This window comes from Cryptomeria japonica, chromosome 9, assembly GCF_030272615.1.
Source record: "Cryptomeria japonica chromosome 9, Sugi_1.0, whole genome shotgun sequence".
NCBI classification, from domain to species: Eukaryota; Viridiplantae; Streptophyta; class Pinopsida; order Cupressales; family Cupressaceae; genus Cryptomeria; species Cryptomeria japonica.
This window is the reverse complement of record NC_081413.1, coordinates 201,545,685-201,567,597: the sequence shown is the minus strand read 5'-3', so window position 1 is coordinate 201,567,597 and position 21,913 is coordinate 201,545,685. Positions and strand designations below refer to the sequence as shown.

Genomic DNA, 21,913 nt, shown 5'->3' with positions numbered 1-21,913 from the left:
CAGTGCAATCTTCTAAGGAAATCAAAATATTTTCATATCACTTTCATTCACCAACATTTTGAAAAATGAATGAAAAAATAGAAGTTAAGTTTTTGTTTTTGGCTCAAGCTAACTTTGCATGATAACTAAAAATCATCCAATTATCAAAAGTATGAACACATTATTCCACATTGAGCAATTCCATCAAATCCTTCATTCAATCTAACAACTTTGAAAATGAAATCTATTCTATTGAGAGCCAAGAAACCATGCTAACTTGCAAAAGTAGACAAGATTCACCAACAATTGAACAATGAATTATGTCTTAGCACATAAGAAGTATTATTACAACAATTTCTAATAAATCTCTCACTTTACAAATGAGGAGGAGGGTTTATATAGGCACCCCATTAAAAAGCAATGGCCTAGATTGATCCAAGATCAATGGCCAAGATTAATAGATGCAACCCTAATCAGGGTTATTTGCAAAAAAACTCTTTTTGGCAAATGAGAAAATTACAATGTTTTGGATAGCCAATGAGAAAATATCTTCCACTTGTTGAGTCTCGTTCATTGCACCTAGACATGTCTGACTTGGAACCCTTAGATTGGTTGGTTGATGACTAGGATGCCATCTCAACTTGCCTTGCAGATTTGATTCCTCATCATGAAGAAGTGTTGATGCCTTCGGGAATATCCTTGGATGACTTGATATTCTTGAATGTCTTGATAAAGTGTAAGTCCTTCTTCTTGGTTCATTTCATCCTTGGATTCCACCTTGAAGCGTGAATGTTGTTCTTCATCATCTTTTCAACTGGTTCCTTGTTTCATCGGCACCTTCCTGGAAGTCTCTTCCTTGAGTTGACATCAAGTACCTGAAAGTATGAAAAATTTCTAAGTTAAACAAAATAAGCTTGATGTTATCTTGACAAATTTTGAAAGAATAACTCTGATTTTCTGATTAAACTTTGAAAATCAGACTCAGATTCAGACAAAGTATGGTCTGAGAAACAAAAAATCAGAGTTAGAATAACTAGGAATTTATGAAATTTATGCTTCATAATGAACTTAGAATTGAAAAACAGACCTAGAAATATTCTGGAAATCAAAATCAGACTTGGAAAACTGCTTAAATCATGAAATTAAATCTGATCAGAGTTGGAAAAAGATTCTTGGAGCTAAAATCATACTTAGAAAATTCTGCAAATTACGGAACAAAGTCTGATTTTGAGAATTTCTACCTGTAAGATTAAGAAAACATAAAAAAGCAACCCTGTTCTTCTGATAAAATTCGAAAATTTGATGTGGAAAACCTAAGAAGAGGTCTGATTATCAAAATTTCAGAATAAGGGAAGGAATTTTGAGGCCCAAAATCTGAGAATTTTGTCATGAAAGTGCTTCAGACCTGCAAGAAATGAAGAAGAATCTCAAAGAATGTTGTTGATCAATCTTTGAATGCCTTGAATTCTCCTTAGAACTTCCTGAAACCTGCAATTACACACCGAAATCACCTAAAAAATTTAGAAAGATGCCTTGGAAAGTTCGAACTGCACAAGGATGAGAGAAAAGTGGGAATGGTGAAGTTGCCAAGGCCTATATTTATAGAGAATTCGAATTTTTTCTTGCACTATTTTTTTTTGTTTTAATGAATGGTAACGCATTTAGTCACAATTAGGCCTCCAAATTGAACTTTCCTTGTGCTTTATTGTTTTTGTGTTTTAAAACTTATTGCAATTTACTTTCTTTGCTTCCTTCTAGAAACCTTTTTTCTTCATTTCCTTTTCAATTTAGCCAAGTTCAAACTTTTTCCTTTCAAGAGTTGGACGAATTTCTCCTTGTACTCAACTTTTTTTTTTTTTTTTGAAATTTTTGCCTAGGCGGACTTTGATGCTAGCCAAGGAGCTTTTGACCATGGCATGGGCAGACTTTGCAACTGTGCAAGGAAGATTCACCATGAGGTAAGGCGGATTTGAGGTTGGATTATGAATTTTTTATACTTAACCAAAATTTTCAACCTTTCCTCTTCCAAGCACCTATACTTAATCACCTTTAATACCCCTTCTTGGGCAAACATCATGATAGGATTGTGAAGTTTCCCACTTGTCTTGGGCAGACTTTGCTTGTGCTCAAGGAAGTTTTCCATGGAAACTTGGAATTCTTCTGTGAAAACAAGGAATATTTTTCAAGGAAACAAGGAATTTTTCTCAAACCAAGTTCTAGACTTAGTCAATTTCTTGTGATCTTCAATCAGCTTTTTAGAAATTATCCTCTGGATTCAAAAGTTATTTCATACTTGGTTTCTTCTGGATGAATTCTCCTGACATGACACATCTTCTAAACCTAAAACTATCCAAAACCTCGAAAAAAGCAAAAAGCAATTTTAAAAAAGGTTTCCGGATTGGCCCCAAAATGCAAAAAAAAAACTTTCTAATTTTAGAAAAAAGCAAAAAAGCAAATTTCCTAAAAAAAGCAAGTTGTCAGAATTGACACCAACAAATTGCAATTTTACTCCTTCGACCTATCTCAGACCATCCGTAGCATTAAAAAATTCTTTTGACCGTTCCTTCACTTTTTGACTCTGATGATTCCTCCAAATTTCACAAAACTTAACTCCTTTGCAAAGGCTAGAGACCCGAGACAAACCCCAAGACACTAAGACACAACCCTAAAAAGCAAAAACTAGGGGGTCCCCATTTGCAATGGGGTGATGTGTGAAAACGTCACAACAAGTGGTAAATGATTTTGTCCAATTGTTTGCTTGTTGAGTTTAGTTGTAAAGTATTTGGCTAAGTGGGAGTGTTATATGCAAAAAAGCAATGTTGCTTGCACACAAATAGTCAAATATTTAGGATTTATATTTTCAAAAAGAAAGCACATATAAAATATGTGTTTGGTTGTAGATGAGTTGAAATTGGACAATGTTGATGTGTTTTTTATGCACATGCAAACACAGAATAAAATACCCAAAAGTATCTTATCCTCTCTTGAACAAAGTCTTCCCAAATGCTAAACTTCGTGATCAATTGGAAGATTCCAAGGTTCCTAATGTCGAGTCATGACTTGTGGATAAGCTCAAGGGTTGATGTGATTGCTAGTTCTTCAAGGGATCTTACATTATACATGAATGCTTGAATTGTTGGAACTTAGATTCTATCTACTTGATTGGAGAATAAAAAAGGACAAAAGAGATGGGTTAAGGAAGACTACACTACTCCTAAGAATGCAAGAGACAATGAATGATTGGATGAAATTCAACTAAGTTCTGCTTCGCCATCAATAAACAACTCCACAAAACTAGTGTGATCTCCTAAGGAAGGTAAAATTGATGTTCAAATCACTATCAACAACAAGGATACCATCAAGGTGATGCATATCAAAGTGTGAATAGCAATTGAAGTTAAGCTTATTTGAGGATTCCAGTTGACCACACAAGGTAAACTTACAATTAGCAAATTGCTAATGGTATGGATAAATGAACTTCACCATTAATCATTCACAACTCGTATCATTCATCTAATCAACATGAAAGCAAATGAATTGAGAAGTAGAGACCATGCAACTTGTTGAAATGACACATTAATTCACCATAGCTTCAATGAAATCAAATGCTCTTTACAACAAGATTTTGGCAACAATATTTGCCTTCTCCTAATCTAACTTCTATTCTAATTGCTAACTAGCTATTATCTATTGATCAATTACTAACTATTCTACTATTCACTATTAATCTTTACAAATGAGAAGATAGAGCCTTATATAGAGAGCTCATTACAATTCAAAGGCTCAGATCAGTTTGAGATCAATGGCCGAGATTTTACAATGAAACCTGTTATCACAAAAGCTCGCACCCTTGCTGAGCTATCAACTCAGCAACCTTGTGAAACATGGAAACAACACCGAAGTGTGGGACCTTGCGCAAGGGGGTTGAATCTCTGGAGAAGGTCGGCTTCCTTCTCAATCCAAGGTGCAGGTGTTGAACCAACTCAACACTTTAAAACTAACTCCTAAGCCTACCCTAACAACTTGCAGAGGTAAAGGAAAGAGAGAATGCTTGAAATGAAAGGAGGTGATGCACCAAGAAGAGATTGTTTCTCTCCCTACCGAAATGGCCCAAGAAACCAACTAAAAAACCCAAGAGATGCACAACTTCAATTGCATAAGTGACCCAAACGCATGTATGGAGGTTAGAATTTGCTAAGTATCAAGAGGGGAGCAGGATTCCCACAAGTCACACTCAAAAAACAAGTTAACACAGCATAGATGGAGAGAAAAGCCACAAGACATACTCTTATAATGAAGGTAAGAAAGCATACACAGCATACATAGGTTAGAAGGAGGCAAGAATAGTGATTTTCAATTAATCATAAGGCCAAAAGCCAATCTTACAGTTGCAGAAATGCAAAAATAATTACAAGTCTTTAAGAGAAGAGAAGAGCATAAGAAAGCTCAAGCCAGCAGGGAGAGAACCCTTTACAATGAGGCTTAACAACCTTTATATAGAAAAAATGGTCACAAGGGTGATCATGACCCCTGCATGTCAGTTTGGAGGTGCAGGGAAGTGCATGCACTTGACTTGTACATGCAAGCAACCTAGCCATAACCACAAAGGGCAATCTTGAGAAGGCAGATTGAATATCCTTCCAAAGTCAAGCATGACATAAGTTAGCAAGCATGGCCCCGTACCTCCCTTGATGGAAATCCTGCCAAAAACATTAAATGCACCCATGTGGCTCCACAAAAAAAGTGCATAAGTCGCCAAAATTGTCGGAGCATTTAAAGCCTTGAGTGTCGATCACGCCATCTGAAAGTGTTGCAAGCCAAAAGCAGGTTTGGAAGAATTCGGAGACCTGGGTCACCGTAGTTGGGGATCTTTGGGGACCAGAGTCACCGTAGTTGGGGAACTTTGGAGACCGGAGTCACCATAGTTGGGGAACAAGGAACTTGGGAACATGGGGGTTCCAAGGTTGAGGAACTAGGAACTTCGGAACCTGGGGGTTCCGGAGTTCCGGGGTTGAAGAACAAGGAACTTGGGAACCTAGGGGTTTCGGAGTTCCGGGGTTGAGGAACAAGGAACTTGGGAACCTGGGGGTTTCGGACTTCCGAGGTTGAGGAACTAGGAACTTCGGGGGAGGTGAACAGAAGAAAAGCTAAGGGAAGGAAGGGAACTTCGGACTCTTGGAGTTCCGGAGCAGGAAAGAAAGAGGCTAAGGGAAAGAAACCCGGAACCTTGGGGTTCCGGAGTTCCGGAGAAGAAAAAGAGAGGGCCAAGGAACTTCCGACAAGGCAACACTTCAAACCATGATTTCACTGCTTTTCTCCTTGATCAACTAGGCAGCGCTGGTCCATGGAACATATCTCTGATCGGTTCTCACTATTGGACCAAGGGTGTCATAAAAAAACAACAAAACCCTAATTAGGGTTTGTTACAACAAACTTTCTTCTGGCCAATAAGATCATTACAATGAATTGGACACATGTCCATCTTGATTTCTAACCAATGAGAGAATAGGTTAGGTATATAAAATAGTATTTGATGAGGCACCACGTGTCACTTGCTCCATCATGAGATAAATCAGGTTCATTGAACTTGGACTTGCTAATGTGGAAGTAACTTGATTGGCTTGAATGTGAATAGGATGCCACATCGGCCTCTTTTGAAACTATTTCCATTCCTTGATTGCTTTCACTCTTCTTTACTCTAACCTGGAAATTTTACTTCTTGTGATGCATTCCCAACTTCAACCTTTGAATCTTGAAGTACTTCCTTCCTTAACCTTCTTTGATCTTGAAGTTGTTTGCCTTGGACTTGGAACTTGAACTCCTTGATCTTGAAATGTATAGCTTGATGTAGTTATCGATTTTGTTATCATCCTCATGTCACAAATTTACCTTATCCTTGATGTGCTTGAATAGTGGAACAAGTTGCAAAGGTGTAACCTGATATCTCTTCCATTGATTTCCTTGATCTTCTTTATTGCGATTGACTCCTCATGTTCTTGATGGATTCCATCTTGAAGTACTTAGACTTGTCAATTCTTTGTATTGCAATGTTGAAAATGTGGGGTGTAGGTGTCGCTTTCCTCCTAATCTTGAAGTCTTTATGTCGCCTTGGAATGAACCCTTGATGTCACAACTGCTTCTCTCCTTTGGAATTCCTTCTTTGTGACTTCCTTCATGTTGTTGATTCTTTCAATGCATCAAACCTGAAAGACAAATGATTTGCATCAAAACATTAGACAATTAATGAGAATGATACTAATACTTCAGCAAATTACTCTTCCTAAAACCCTTCTCAATCTGGAAATCACATAGAAAATGCAAATCTGGAAATACTCCTTGATGTGTCATCTCAAAATCCGATTGAACTTTGGATAATATTCGTTGGAAATTTGCTTTCAACTTTGGCTTTTGATGCCGGTAAATTTGACTGAATTCCAATTTCTACCCCCTGCTGGCTGCGAATTTGTGATCTGCACTTGCATTTAAGTCATTGATGGGTATTCCTTTTTCTACTTATACAACTTGGGGCTACGAATTTGTGATCTGCACTTGCATTTACGTCACTGAAGGGTATTCTTTTTTCTAGTTATACAACTTGGGGTTAAAAGTCGCACCCCTTCATGTTCTTTGAAAGACGACTTGGCATCTTAATGGCTTAATTAATGAATTCGCCTTTATTCTCCTCCCTTTTAGAGGGCCGACTTGACAAATAGGTAGAAGAAAGCGCTTAAGTTGGAATTGATTATCACCATGCGATTCTAACCTCCAGCCGTCTAGGTTGAGATTGGTTTCAATTTGGGCTTCAACTCTCATGCGTGAAAGTTCGTATTTTGTTTTATTTGTTCTAACTCTCACCGTTGCAACTTAGATGTCTTATGCTTGGGAGATGTCAATTTTTTATTCCTTGATTTTAGTGAATTCATCCTTCATTCCTTTCAGCGAACTTGCATCCTTAGGAGTTTAATTTTAACTTGATAATTTTCAACTCCCATCCTTGCGACTTTAAAGTCTCATATCAATATCTTCTTTTAGCGAGTTTGGAGGTTCGAATTTCGTGCTTGATATTTCGACCTTGATCTTTGGAGGTTTGATTTTCATCTTTAATTATTTCAACTTCCATCCTTGGAGGTTAGATTTTAATTTTTGATAGTTTCAACTTCCATCCTTATGACTTGGAAGTCTAATGTTTGTGAGATATCGATTTTATCTTCCCTCTTACTTAGCAAATTCATCCTTCATCTTCTTTCAAGCGGACTTCATCTCTTACATCTTTGTGAAAAGGCCGATCCTACTTACTTCCCAGCTGTTTATGTTCAGATCTCTTTCAAATTCACCTTACCATTTATCCAACGCATTCCCTTAGAGGTTCAACTTTGACTTGATAATTCCCAACTTTGATCCTTGCAACTTGTTTAACGATCTTGCCTTCCTTTCTTTTCCAGCGAACTTCATCTTCTCCTCCTCCAACTCGCATCTTTCCAACTTCTTGGGTTTCGCTTCTCAATTTCGCTTTACTTAACCTTTCAAATGTAGTTATAGTTTTTCCTCTTACATTGTTTGAATGCTCCTTCTCATGATCTCAGGTTGATGCGCAGTTTTCTTAGTAATTTGCCAACCTTCATTTTCTAAGGAAGACCAATTTGGTGCTTAAGTATGTCCAACCTTCATCTTTGATCACTTAGTTGCTCCTCATGAAATCGGTCCTTAAGGCTTGGTTTGTATAATCTATTTTGAAGCAGCTTTGTAAGCTTCATTCGTACAATCTTGGACTTACTAAGCAAGCACTCATCAAGGTCACTTTCTTTTTTGAAAGTTGATCCCATTGTATAGATGCAGCCTATATGATATGAATTCACACATGATCTGAACTGAGCTGAATCTGTGATTGAATTGTATGGATATCCACCACTCTTCCTTGGTAAAATTTGCAATTCTGAGTTCTTCACTCTCCCTGTATTGAATGTGAAACTTGAATTCTTGATTGATCTCCTTTGCTCCATGCTCCATGCATCCTTGCTCCCCTTAAACCTGGAAAACAAACTTATTTTGATCAAGATACTAGAAAGAGAACAATGTTTTCTCAAATCTGGAAATAAATTTCAAATCTGATTTCCCTAATTTGACCTCTGATCCTCATCACACTTGCCCTGAATTTACATCTTTGTATTGTCATTTACTTCTGCTCTGATTAGGCAGAATTTTGCCTTTACTTAGGCCTGCAACACTGGCTTCAATGTTTAATAGGACCCCTTTTATGTCTGATTTTACCTTATTTAAATTTAAATCTCTGTTTTATTCATGTCACACATCTTTTACTTCCAAGGCTAGCTTTCTATCTCTTTAGAGCCACACCTTGCCTTATGTTTGATCGTGGCATGTGCTGGGGATATTAGGGGTCAAAATAAATGGTGAGGTGGATTCTTCTTTTAAAATAAATAAATAAACAAATAATATGCCTTAAAAAACTTTTACCTTCTTTCCAAAATTAAGTTTTGGTGGGCCCAAGCAAAGGCATGTAAAGACTTCTAAAATTTCATCTCAGATTTTGTGGGGCCCAGCAGGAAAGTCCTTAAAACACTTATTTAATTCTCCATTTTGAGTTTAAAGTGGGGCCCAAGCATGTTAGGTGGTAGGAGGGATGGAGAGCTAAAGGTAAAGAGTTTGAAAGGGGAGGAAGGCGTAGAAAGGGAGTGGGATGTGAGGTGATGCCGTGGGGGTAGGCTAGGTTGCGTGGGGAGTTATAAGGGCTGCGGTGGCAGGTATAAGGGGTAGGGATGGTGTGGGTAATGTAGAACAGATGGTGAGCTTAAGGGAATAGGGGGGATAAAGGGTAAGGGGTAAGGTAGGAAGTAGCAGGTGTGGTAAAATGGAAATTGGAAGTGTAAGCTAGGGTGGGATGGAAGGTAGTGAAGGGAGCTTGGGATGTAGGATGAAAGGGTAGGCTTAGGTTAAATAGAGAGTGGTTTAGGATAGGATGTAGGTTAGGAAAAAGGTAATTAGGGATAAATGTGGGAAATGGGAATAGTTAGGTGAGTAGGGAAGTTAGGATGGGGTAGGCTAAGGGGTGTAGAGGTAGGAGGATAGAGTATGTAGGTGTAGGCAAAGGTAGGTGTAAATGTAGGTGAAGGGTAGGTAGGTGAAGATGAGGGTGAGGTAGAAGGGGATGGAAGGTAAGGGAGATGGAAGTGGTAGTGGAGGTAAAGGTAACGGTAGTGGTAGGGGTAGGTTAAGGATGTGGAATGGAAATAAATGGAAGGAGATGGGAGTGAAAGAGGGAAATGGAAGGAAATGGAAAGGTGAAATGGTGATGGCAATGGTGAGGGATGGAAATGGGTGTGATCAGGTTTGGGCACCCACTGACAATGGTGGGAGAAGCAGGTCAAAGGCTTAAGAGGGCAAAGGAAGTGTTGAACTTCACTTCATCCATAAGAAAGAGACTTGATCAGCTCCTGAGCAACTACAAACAAAAGGTTAATAGTAAAGGCTCAACAACAACCAACAGCTAAGCTAAGACAACCAACCTAGAAAGCGAAAAAGTGGGGGCTCCCATTTGCAATCAGACGATGTGTGAATACATCATAACAGACAGGTGTAAGTAGATTGTTGGGTTTTTTGGTAGGACTCTATCACTTGTTTTGTCCTTAAAAAGCAATGACTATTTTATGACATAAAAGGTGAATAAGATTATTCCAAAAGAAATTTTAATGTGTTTGACTTCCTATGCAATATTCTATTTTTTTTTTATCTGCATGGTTTTTGCTAGCTTTGTGTTAAATCTTTGTAAGCTTTTAAAAGGGAAAAAAATTGTTTCAGAAGTTCATAGTGCCACACAATTCAATCATTGCAGCCATCTTAGCTACTACTTTTACTTTTATGTGGATAGTTGACTTTAAACTTTCGAGTCAAAAATTCTTTAACCTTGTTTTCATTAAGTTGTCATAGCCAATTTCACGAGGCTTAATCAACATTAGTATCCATGGAACCACATTTGTTTGTGATTCTTTCAAAAAAATTGCATATACTCCAACAGCCTCTTTTGTATCCATTTTGGACATTTCCACAAACAATTGAACAGTCCCTCTCTATGCTAGCAAGGTCTTCTATTGCATTGTTCCTCATAAGTTCTTGTTATTCTTACCTTCCTAAGTTCCTCTTGTTTCAAACCTAGACTGACCGCAAATACTTTTATATTTGTTATTCACGCGATTCTAAATAAAAATCATGTGCTCACCTTTGTTGTACATAGCACAACTAGGCTAACAAGTGAGAGCCATAGCCTCTTAGCTCTACCTACCAACCTTAGCTCTATTATTAATTTATAGACATCATCATGCACTATTTTCTAATACCATATATGCGCAATTCTAGTGTCACAAAAATTGTGGTTTTACTTCAAATTTGTATATAAATTTCATTTCAAATTTGCATATAAATTTTATTTCAAATATGTATATAAATTTTATTCTCCTCTAATATCAATTTATAAACCTCATTTTGCAAATGTTTTGAATACCATATACATGTGCCATTTAAAACATAGCAAAAATTATAATTTTACTTCTACTGAAATAAATTCTCACACTTTATTTCGAGACAAAAAGAAAACAGATAGAAATAAAATTAAATTCAAAAAATAAAGATTGTGATTTCATAAACATGTTAGCTCTCCCAATGGTAAATTTATATGAAGGAACATTAAAATCTCCAACCTTGAATGAAGAAAAAAGCTACATGCACATATATCAATTTGCATGGATAACTAGGCATATGGAATTTAATTCCCACACGGAAGATCTGGCATTAACAAAAGATAATACAATCAATACAACTAAAGGACCACAGAAAGGTGAGGAAAAAACCTATCAAGAGACGCTCTCCTCATTGTCCCCAAGCAAGGAACTAATTGTAAGCCAGCTCTCACATTTCCTGCTGGCCAAGCACCTTCCCATTTTCTTCAAGCAACTTCCTTCATCTGCTTTTCCTTCCAGGGATGTATAGGCTTCCTGAAAGACAGTTCAATGTGATGACACTTCCATAGGGTAAAATTGGGCTTTAGGAAAAACCCCATCAGTATCTATGATTCTATATACATCTGATTTTATCAAGTCAACAGCAAGTTTCAATCTCCAAAAACTTCAAAGATGTTGTTATTAAAAACTGAAGATATAACCTGATTAATTCTTATCCTTGTATATCTGACACAATCCACCTTGTTATGGTGAAAGCCTATATGCACAACTTGCTTCACTTAGCATCACCAATAATCTCCACAAGAACATTGTCCTTGGTTAAAATGATGGAACCGGTTTGCATCTCTCACAACAATTTCTCTTGCCATAATCTTGGAGATAAACTTGGTTGCAGTGTGGCAGTCAGCACATACTCGAAGGTTCTTGACAACTGTAATAGTTGTTTCAGGGGAAGTGTTTAACAACCCAAACGCAATTGCTAACTTCTCACTATGGTGGCAAAGGAATGCTTCTTTTTCCTCCTCCTCCACATCATTCAGTACCTGACTTGAATCTGGAAAATACCCTGTTGCCTTCATCTCCCATGACATGTTTTCTAGTTTTGCGTAGATCTCCTGTGTTTGTGGGTGAGATCTGTCTCCAACACAAAAAACATGTACCATTTTATGGACTTCAATCCAGCTACACCCTGGTATCTTTTTAGTTCCTCTATCTTTCATCAATGTCCTTACTTTCTGAGCATCACCCCACCTGCCCACTTCAGCATAGATGTTTGACAAAAGAACGTAAGGCACAGCATTTTGAGGATCCAGCTCAAAAAGGAAAGTTGATATAAATGCTCCTAGCCCTATATTCTTATGCAATCTACAAGCACCAAGCAAACATATCCACACAACCATAGCAGGTTTAGTTGGCATTTTGATGATAAAGTTTAGAGCTTCCTCAAGATAGCCAGCACGGCCAAGAAGGTCAACCATGCATACATAATGATCCATAGCAGGCATCATGCCATAAAGGTCACTCATACCACTGAAGTATTTACAGCCCTCATCAACTAACCCTCCATGGCTACATGCAAATAAAACGCAAACTAAGCTGACGTGATCAGGGTATGTTCCAGAGTGCTTCATTAGGTCAAAGAGTTCAAGAGCATCCTTACAAAATCCATGCATTGCATATCCTGTTATCATTGCATTCCATGAGATTGCATCTCGTTGAGACATTTTGTCAAATAATTCTCGTGCCTTTTGTATGCTTCCACATTTTGCATACATGACTACCAGGGCACTTGCAATTACAACATCTGACAAAAATCCACTTTTGATTATGCTTTGATGGATATCCATACCCTGTTCCAAAGCTCCCATTTTTGCACAAGCTGGGAGGATGCTGATGAAAGTTGTGGAGTTTGACTTTATACCTGCGAATTGCATTTGCTGAAAAGTCTCCAAGGCCTTTTCAACAAGCCCATTTTGTGCATATCCTGCAATCATTACAGTCCATGAGATTACATCTGGTAAAGGCATTTCTTTGAAAAGTCTTAGAGCCTCATCAAGAACACCATTTTGTGCATATCCTGCAATCATTGCATTCCATGAGACTGCATCACGTTTAGACATTTTGTTGAACAGTTGACGTGCCTTCTGTATGCTTCCACATTTTGCATACATGTCTACCAAGGAACTTGCAACTACAACATCTGACGAAAATCCACTTTCCATTATGTTTTTATGAATGTCCATACCTTGTTCCAAAGCTCCCAATTTGGCACAGGCTGAGAGGATGTTCGCAAATGTTGTAGAGTTTGGTTTCCCACCTGCCAATTGCATTTGTCGGAAAGTCTCCAAAGCCATTTCCATAAGCCCATTTTGTGTGTATCCTGCAATCATCACATTCCATGAGACAACATCTCGTCGAGGCATATCTTTGAAAAGCCTCAAAGCCTCATCAAGAAGGTCATTTTGTACATACCCCGCAATCATAGCATTCCATGAGACAGCATCTCGTTGAGACATTTTGTCAAATAATTTACGCGCCTTCTCTATGCTTCCATGTTTCGCATACATATCTATTAGTGCACTCGCAACTACAAAATCTGACAAAAGTCCACTTTCTACTATCCATTGATGGAGGACTATACCCTGTTTTAACGCTCCCACTTTGGCACAGGCTGGCAGGATGCTGACAAAGGTTGTGGAGTTTGGCTTTACACCTGCCAATTGCATTTGCTTAAAAGTCTCCAAGGCCTTTTCAACAAGCCCATTTTGTGCATAGCCCGTAATCATTACAGTCCATGCAGCCACATCTCGTCTAGGCATTTCTTTGAAAAGCCTTAGAGCCTCACCAAGGATACCATTTTGTGCATATCCTGCAATGATTGCTGTCCACGAGACCACATTTCTCTGAGGCATTGTTTCAAACAGCTTCCATGCCTTGTGTATGTTTCCACACTTTGCATACATGTCTATCAAGGCACTTGCAACAACAATGTCTGACAAAAATCCGCTTTCAATTATGCTCTGATGGATGTAAATACCTTGTTCCAAAGATCCCATCTTGGCACAGGCTGGGAGGATGGTGGCAAAGGTTGTGGGGTTTGGTTCTATGCCTGCCGATTGCATTTGCTTCATAGTGTCTACAGCCTTTTCAACATGACCATTTTGTACATACCCTGCAATCATCACATTCCATGAAACTACATTTGGTTGAAGCATTTGTTTAAAAAGATGTAAAGCCTCGTCAAGAATGCCATTTTGTGCGTATCCGCCAACCATCGCATTCCACGAGACTGCATCTCGTTGAGATATTTTGTCAAACAGTTCACGTGCCTTGTGTATGCTTCCACATTTTGAATACATGTCAACCAGTGCACTTGCAACTACAACATCTGATAAAAACCCACATTCCACTATACTTTGATGGATATAAATACCCTGTTCCAAAGCTCCAATTTTGGCACAGGCTGGAAGGATGCTGGCAAAGGTGAACTGATTGGGTTTGACATCTGTTTGTTGCATTTGCCGAAACAGTGTCAATGCTTCGTGAGGATACGCATGTCTTCGGTAAGCTGCAATCATCACATTCCATGAGAAGCAATCTCGTTCTGTCATCTCTTCAAACACTTCACGAGCATCAACCAGACTACCGCACTTGAGATACATGTTTATAAGTTTATTTTGAAAAATTGTATGTCTAGCAAATGGAAATCCCCTGTGAGTAATGAAAGAATGGATTTTTTTTCCCTGTGAAAGCGCATTCTCTGCAATACAGGTGCTCAGTAGTTGAAGATACGTGTTAGAGTCTACAGGAGGGTTGTGTGTGTTAAGCAAAATGTCTACTGCCTCCTTTAACCGACCATCTCTACACAATACTCCCAGATTAAGATTAAGACTAGAAATGGATGGCATTGTATGATTATACTTTAAGTCTGTGTTATTTATTTTAATCCCTCTTCTACCGCAGTAATAACCAAACGCTATCACTGTCTTCATACTCATATGGGTACAAGAGCCCTGTACTTATTTCTGTAAACCAAGTCTAATACTTGTACCATACTTGCCTGCTCTGGTAAACTTCCATGCTGCCTTGGCGGAGGATTTCATTTATGTTAAATTTCATTCAGGTGTTATCTACCATATTATATAGTTGATGATTCATTTTGTCAATTCGTTTCTTCCCCGATGCAGCACATTAAATTTTCGAGTTTTCTTCTGAAAAACTGAAGCATTTGATTTTAATGGAGGATTTCGTAAAACATTATTTGGAGTTTTTTAAGAAATGGCAGCTTACCTGTATTCCCTTCTTATGTTTTGTTCTAAGAGGTTGTATTGCAGTTGGAACGATCTGCTATTGCGTCCAATTTATAGAATAACAAACATCTGCTGGTCCAATAAACCGGTGTGCATCAGGAAACTCCATTGGACAGTAACACCAGAAAAAACTATAAAATAAACATATATTAAAATTCCGAAAATCTGCTGCTGTTGGTAATCCCTCTTGATTATCTATTCATTTAGCTTTTAACTAATAAAAAATATTTAGCATATTTATCTTATCTTAGATAAATAGTTAGTGTGATTACATTAAGTTATTTGACAACAACATTTATAATATTTATAAAAAAAAAATATTTTAGATTTTTAGAGTATGAGTTTACTAGTAGTTATATATAATGGTGTAAAAATATATTTTTTAATTTATTTTTATATAGTTTTATATTTGATCGAGACAATGTTTTAAAAATATTTGTATAACTAGTATACTTATATTTTAAAAAAAATATACATAATTGTCTTGCATGTTTATTAGTTGTCAAGAAGGACATGGAGCTAAGAAAAATATATGTAGAGTAATGTCAAGAGCTATCACATAATTGTCTTGCATGTTCATTAAAGATGTAACAATTTCATATACTTAAGAGACAAATGGCAATGATTCTATTTTATTCACAATAATAAAATAATACTTATAGAGAAATTGAAACATGCATGCATTGACTTGTCATCTACACGTCAAATTTATTCAAAATCAATTTTTTGTTTAGGGATATTTGTATGTCATTGTAGATGCCTCTTGGCATAATTATAAATGACATGTTTTTGTGTATAGTTGGGCTGATATATCTAGCTTTGTTTGTACCAAGTCTTGTGCTTATCACTTAGCTTATGTGTACACAATCTCAATCCATTTGGCTTATCTATTTAATTATGATTATTAATCTAGTCCTATTGAACATTGATCCAACCTAGTTATCTAACTTGTCATGTTTGTGGTTGTAAGGCCATCTTCACAAGTGTGATTTTTGATCCTTTGTATTTACTATATCAAAACCAAACATTTTAGTCGATTGGCCTTATCTTACACTTTGGTCTTAGATCATCTTTGCCAAAACCTTCACATTGGTGTTATGTTTATATATAAAAAGACATTCATTATAATAAAAATAGGGGAATAGCCAAGAATATTATCTAGAATCCATATGACGCGCATATCTCAATACAATAACATTCAAGAACAACATTCACATTTGCTCATCCTAGCTTATGTGATGTGAATGACTTAGTAATCATTCTAGAATTCATGTGCATGTATGATGCTTGTTGTCTGTCAAAGTATTTATAAATATTGTCAACTTGACAAAAGAAATTGAGAGTTTGAAAGAGGATATTGTTGTCTAGTATTCTATTTCCTAAGAATCTATAGGGTGAGATTCAAAAATCAATAACAATCAAGCTTGTAGGTACAAAGTGAGTTCACAACTATGAGTTAGATTTGAAACAATGTTCAAACTTAATCTGACATAGAATAGAACATTCTAATTTTGGTCCATACACAACTATAGCATTTCTAGTTTTCAACCTGTGCATGAATTTCACTTTCTTCATTAAGTGGCATACAATGAATTTCACTTTCTTCATTAAATGGCATACATTCTTCAATAACAAAGCTAAGCAATATCTCTTTATCTATTACTATTTATAGCATGACTTGACTTTCTATCTAGTATTTTCTAATCTAATCTAATCCACTCCACTCCAATACCTTGTTTAATGCAGTTGATGTGTGCTTTATTTATTTAATTAATTAATTAAACTAGAATAATCCCTTAATAGAAGGTTTTTCTATTCATTTTGGTGAACTTGACAAACTTCACAAAACCTTATAATGATAATTAGTTTTTTAAATCTATAATTCAATTCTATATATTTTTAATTTGTTAGGGTTGATTCACCCTTGACCTTTAAATTTTATAGATTTATGTCCCCTTTCTAATGTTGGTGATTAAATTTATTGCCTAACCTTGTGCCTACCCTAACCACCCTTAATTTGACCTAGAGTTTGCACTTTTAGCACATTTTCCAAACTAATTTAGGATTGATATTGTTAGCCATAACAAATTATACCCTCCTTTGATGACATTTGAATCATCCTTTATATTTGTATATATTTAGAGAGCCCTAGATCCTTGGATAGAACCTTGTTTTAACACTATACACTGTCACTGTCATATATCCTTGGCCTGCATCCACGATTCCATCATTGATTATGATATATTTCTATATTCCATATGTGATCCCATTGTGCTTGACTCATTTTTTTGTTAGTTAGATAAGAGGGGGGGGTGAATCAGATAAACTCACAATTCAGTATTCTAATCAAATTCAACCTCGATAGCACTATTCTTGATATGCAACTATGACTGTAAATCATTCAAACTCATAAACATATAAACTTGAAACATTAAAACACATTTGACACCAGATTTAACGTGGAAACCCAAATAGGGAAAACCCACTGTGGGATTTCGGACCCACAAGAAAATATACTCTTCTAGAGTATGCTCGGTTAAAAGCAAATCATGTTAAAGATTACAAACACATTGCTAGATGTGACCCGGTTAAGGGATTTCCCTCAGATCTATCAGAATCTTCACTTTGTTAGAAGTGACCTTGTCAAAAGATTTCAAGCACTCCTTCAGAATGTTACCTTCCTAGAGGATTTACAAATAAGACTGTTAGGTCCACTCGGTTAAGAGATTTTCTGTCACTTACAAAAATAAATAACAGTAATAAAATATATATCTGCAACTTCACATTTGAAATGCTAAAGCAGATTCCATGTGCTCAAGATAATCTTGTCATAAGACTTATCTTTCTCCTTGCTGGGCTTCTCACTCTGTTCTTCAAATAGATTTTCAATCTTTTGTACTCGGTAATTACTTCAGCAGCATCACTGTGCTTCTAATTTGCCCGCATAACTGTTCTTCATCTTTACTTTATTTATAAGCAAATCCTAACCGCTTAATCTCCTTAATCACATTTCCCATGATTAATCTTAGCCATCAGTTCTTCAAACTTAACTAGGTTCATTGTATCCTTCGAACTGAAAAATGTTTTATCTTGCCTTGAAACTTGTATTCCTTCCTAGGTACTTGTGCTCGGTTAGGACCGTTCAATCTATGTTTGTTACACCTAATTTCAAACTTGTCAAATTTTATTTTTTTGTGTTAATGAGGGTCAGAACGAGAGCTCCCAAATCAATCGTGCACCACCTTGATCAAGTTAGTGTTGACCCTTTCGGCGTTGTTGTCAAAATTGTCTAAATAACAAATTAGATGCCTTGGTCAAGTTTTTAAAAATTGCTTTCATGGTGAAACCATTATAGTTTTTAGTGTCAATTGCAATTGTTGTCAACAGTCAAAATTACCATCAACAAGTTTGTGTTAGCAATAAAGTAGCCAAAACACAAGTTAGTTATTATAACTGACTTAGGAACATTAAAAATATGAAATAAAATGGATTTGAAGGTCTCAAATGAAAGAAGGTCGGTGTTGTGTCTAAGAAACATAAGTCATCAAAAGGGGAACATTTTGTTGTATTTTATATCTTTATCTGCAATTCTAACATCATCGGCTAGTTGTTTCAGTTTCCAAAAGAAGCCGAGGAAGTAGTTAGTTATTATAACTACCTTTTGATAACTAACAATCAACGTGATATGCAACTGCTCGACATAGTGTTTCAAAGAGATGCCATCTTAGGGTGTGAGGCGAAATGATCGCAGGGAATAAGAGTTTGTATCTTGGAAGATTTGACACAGAGTAAGAGGCAGCTGAAGCTTATGACATTGTTGCTACCATATCATCTAATGTTGATCATGAACGAGTTTTTCCAGGTTACCCAGTGACAGCGCACCAGAATTGTTTGATAGCTGCCTCAAAAGAGATGTCATCTCATGCATCAAATGAAATATATTTGTTGAAAAAGGTTCTAGAAAATTTCAAGTAAACCGTGCAAATATTCTCGCTGTCTATACAGAATGGGTGCTCTCGAACAGATGTAAAGCTAAAAACTATGATCTTGACCACCATCCTTCTTGCCTGCGTAAAACGTAAACTTCGAGAACAGAGTATGGAGATACATTAAGGCATGTAAATATTTGACCAGGTATCTCACAAAGATATCATCTCACCGAAGGTAATAATTGTAGGGATCGTTAAAAATGGAGATGTTGAGAAAGCTTTCGAAATTTCCAAACACATGCAATTCATAGTTGCAACTGCTTTCATAGACATGTATTCAAAATGTGGAATCATATATATGCAGTAAAAGTGATTGGTCGAGTTCCTCAAAGGGATGTACTGGACTGGAATTCATTAGCCAAAGATGTCTGAAGATGTACTGATAATGCCAAATGTACAGAAGGATGATTGTTGATGCGATTTGTGAAATAATTCCCCCTTACATCGCTGCAAATCTCAAATATTTGAAGGGTGGCCAAAGAATTTGTCAGGAGATGATCGGCAAAATCAATCAGCTACCCACAAAAAAAAAATCAAGATTAGCTTCAGATACAAGCATCTTGGTGGTTTACGAAAGATCTAGAATGGGCTGTAACGAACCATGATGAGGCACAAGATCTCTTGGGGAAGAGATTAGAAAAACAAAAAGTTTTTTTTTGAAATTGATAATGTCTACACCAATGAATCATCCACACATAGTACTCAAATGTTCCTACATCTTGGACTTCGCAACGATAGCTTAGTTTTGGTCACTGCTTGCAGACATGAAGATATTTCAGAAGTGATTGGCTACGACATATTTGAGGAGTGCCATCATACACTTCTCCAAAATTCCCAACAAGAAAATGGATGCATGGGATATGGGATAGATTGGAATTTTAGTCAGAGGCAGCATGATTTTCACCCCTTGCAAGCACAATTTCAACATTTTTAGAAGGATTTAATCTCCTATTTGAAAGAATGATATACTATCTGAAGGGCACGATTTGCTAAAAAGTCATCTTTCGGTGTACTCTAACTCATCGATGGGCTTTGAAACGTGGTAGGGATGTCCATTAAAGCATGATTAAAATCGACATTTTTGTCAGATATTATAGTTGAAAAATACATACATATGTAGAAGCATGGAGACAACATGAAAAATGTTTGATAGCCGCTTCATAAGAGAGGTCGTCCCATGAAACATAGTGATTCTTGAAATTTGCAATGAGCGGATTTGTTGAGGCCTTCATATAGGATGTAGTGGTTGTAGGATATGCACAAATTCAATTTGTTGAAACAGCTTTACAAATTATCTAGCAAACGCAATGGCCAGGGCATCATAAACAATGTGCCCAAGTTTTGAAGAATGTGTTCTTATGGTATAACTCATTACTTGGTTGTTCATCGAAGGAAAGCTTCAAAGTTGTTCTTTTCTTTAGAATAAGAGAAATCATTTCTTTGTGTCCTTAGATGGCTGGATGGTGAGATGGTTGCAAGTGCCAAGATGGAGCAGACGAAGATGGAAAGTACCTCAATATTACTCGCAACTTTGTTTTTCATCAAAGTTATAAAGTTTCAAATTGTCTTTTGAAAAAGTGACTTATGTCACTTATTGTAATTAAAGTTAGCCTTTTGAACTCAACTTTGTAAAAGTTAGGTAAATCCTAACTTATCTTCACTTAGGTAGTTATTTTAAGTGGTAACTAGGGTAGTTATCTTAAGTTGTTACCTAAGGTAGTTTCAAAACGGTTATAAGTAGTTATGAGGTAGTTATTTAGAAAGCCTATAAATACAAGGCCAATTCATTTGTAAAGGGGAGGGAGATAGAGAGAGACTCTTACAGAGGGGAGATGCTAGAGATCTTTTAATTTTCACATTTTATGCACAAATCTTTTGGACTTGTATATTTTCAAAAGAATAACAAAGAATGCATTTGATTCATATGTATTGGATGTGTTATGTATTATGATTATCTCTTTCTCGTATGTTAAATTGATAATCCTTTTGTGTATTGGTGGAAGCCATTGATTCTCTATTCCAAATTCATGTAATTGATGAATCACATCATTTCTTAGTATCTGGAATTGTATGTGTTAGTACAACTTATTTCTTCATATGTTGAGGTTTGTTGTTCTTTCTTTCATCAACATTGCATAGTCAAAACATATCTTGTGCTTAAATCCCCTTGGTATCTGTCAACATTTGTGAATCTCAAATAGTATTCGTATGTCTACTGTTGGGGTTTCTATTATTTATTTTCTTTAGTTTAGTGTTTGCCTTCCTTTTTGTACTTTCAGGTCAAAAGTACACAAAAATCCTAAATACCCCCATCATACGAGGGAGCTGCCCCTCTCAAACGTAGAGGAAGATTGTGGCTACACCACGATCTCTCCAACTGTTGGAACGTTTGTCGCTGCCTTTCGGGCGAACAGGGTCAATTTTGAAGGAGAATTCACAGTGACAAATCTGTTTACCAACAATGTTGTAGATCTAACTCTTGAATTTCCATTGTCGTTGATCCTTAACAAACTTCTTGCATGACATTCCAATCTTCTATAAATCTCCAGCTCAGTGGCATCCTTCATTTAATAATGTATTCATTCATTTAATGCATTTTGTTACTGCTCGGTTGATACTTGGTTAATACTAAACTTTACTTGATAGATATTCTCTTCTCGGTGACTTTTTCCTTCTTTAACCGACATCGATAACCTTGGAGTTTACCGACTAGCTTTGTGCTCGGTAAAATAGAATAGTATCAAACCTTTACTCATTCTATTGCATGAAATATTTTCACCTTCTTGTTCAGTTCTTTGAATACACATATATAGGATATCAAAACAATCAAAACATCATAATCTCATCACTATCTAACTCGGTAATAGTTGTCCATTGAATAACTTCTTACTCCCCTTCATTTTCACATTCTTTCTATGTCACTTACCGACATCTGTATACTCATCAAAACATACTCTTTAAGATATGGCAACATCATACTGAATCAGAAAATCAATTGCTTGACATCAATGACAAAATAATAATATTAAGACAATAATAATCCTTTATTAATTAATCTCCAACAACCTTCTCAATATCATCAACCAACAAACTTACTGTAATGCCAACAATCTTCCCTACTTATTGTAATGCCAACATTTTTATATTTTATCATATTGATGAGACC

General features: G+C 36.4%; 1 protein-coding gene across 5 annotated transcripts in view; it reads right to left on the bottom strand.

Annotated features, from left to right (window-relative positions):
* LOC131057637 (pentatricopeptide repeat-containing protein At2g22070) overlaps positions 1-14,930 on the bottom strand; it is an 86,721-nt gene extending 71,791 nt beyond the window's left edge. The window contains exons 1-3 of one of the 5 annotated variants that reach the window (XM_057991786.2): positions 11,150-14,930; positions 10,839-10,982; positions 275-854 (exon numbers count right to left, since the gene is read on the bottom strand). In XM_057991786.2, coding sequence (XP_057847769.2) covers positions 11,234-14,446 — 3,213 coding nt within the window. In that variant the 5' untranslated portion in view covers positions 14,447-14,930 and the 3' untranslated portion in view covers positions 275-854; positions 10,839-10,982; positions 11,150-11,233. Of the gene's footprint in view, positions 1-274; positions 855-10,838 lie in introns of those variants that run through there. The other 4 variants (XM_057991787.2, XM_057991789.2, XM_057991785.2 and 1 more) reach the window with 4 other exon arrangements.
* Between the last annotated feature and the right edge of the window lie 6,983 nt (positions 14,931-21,913).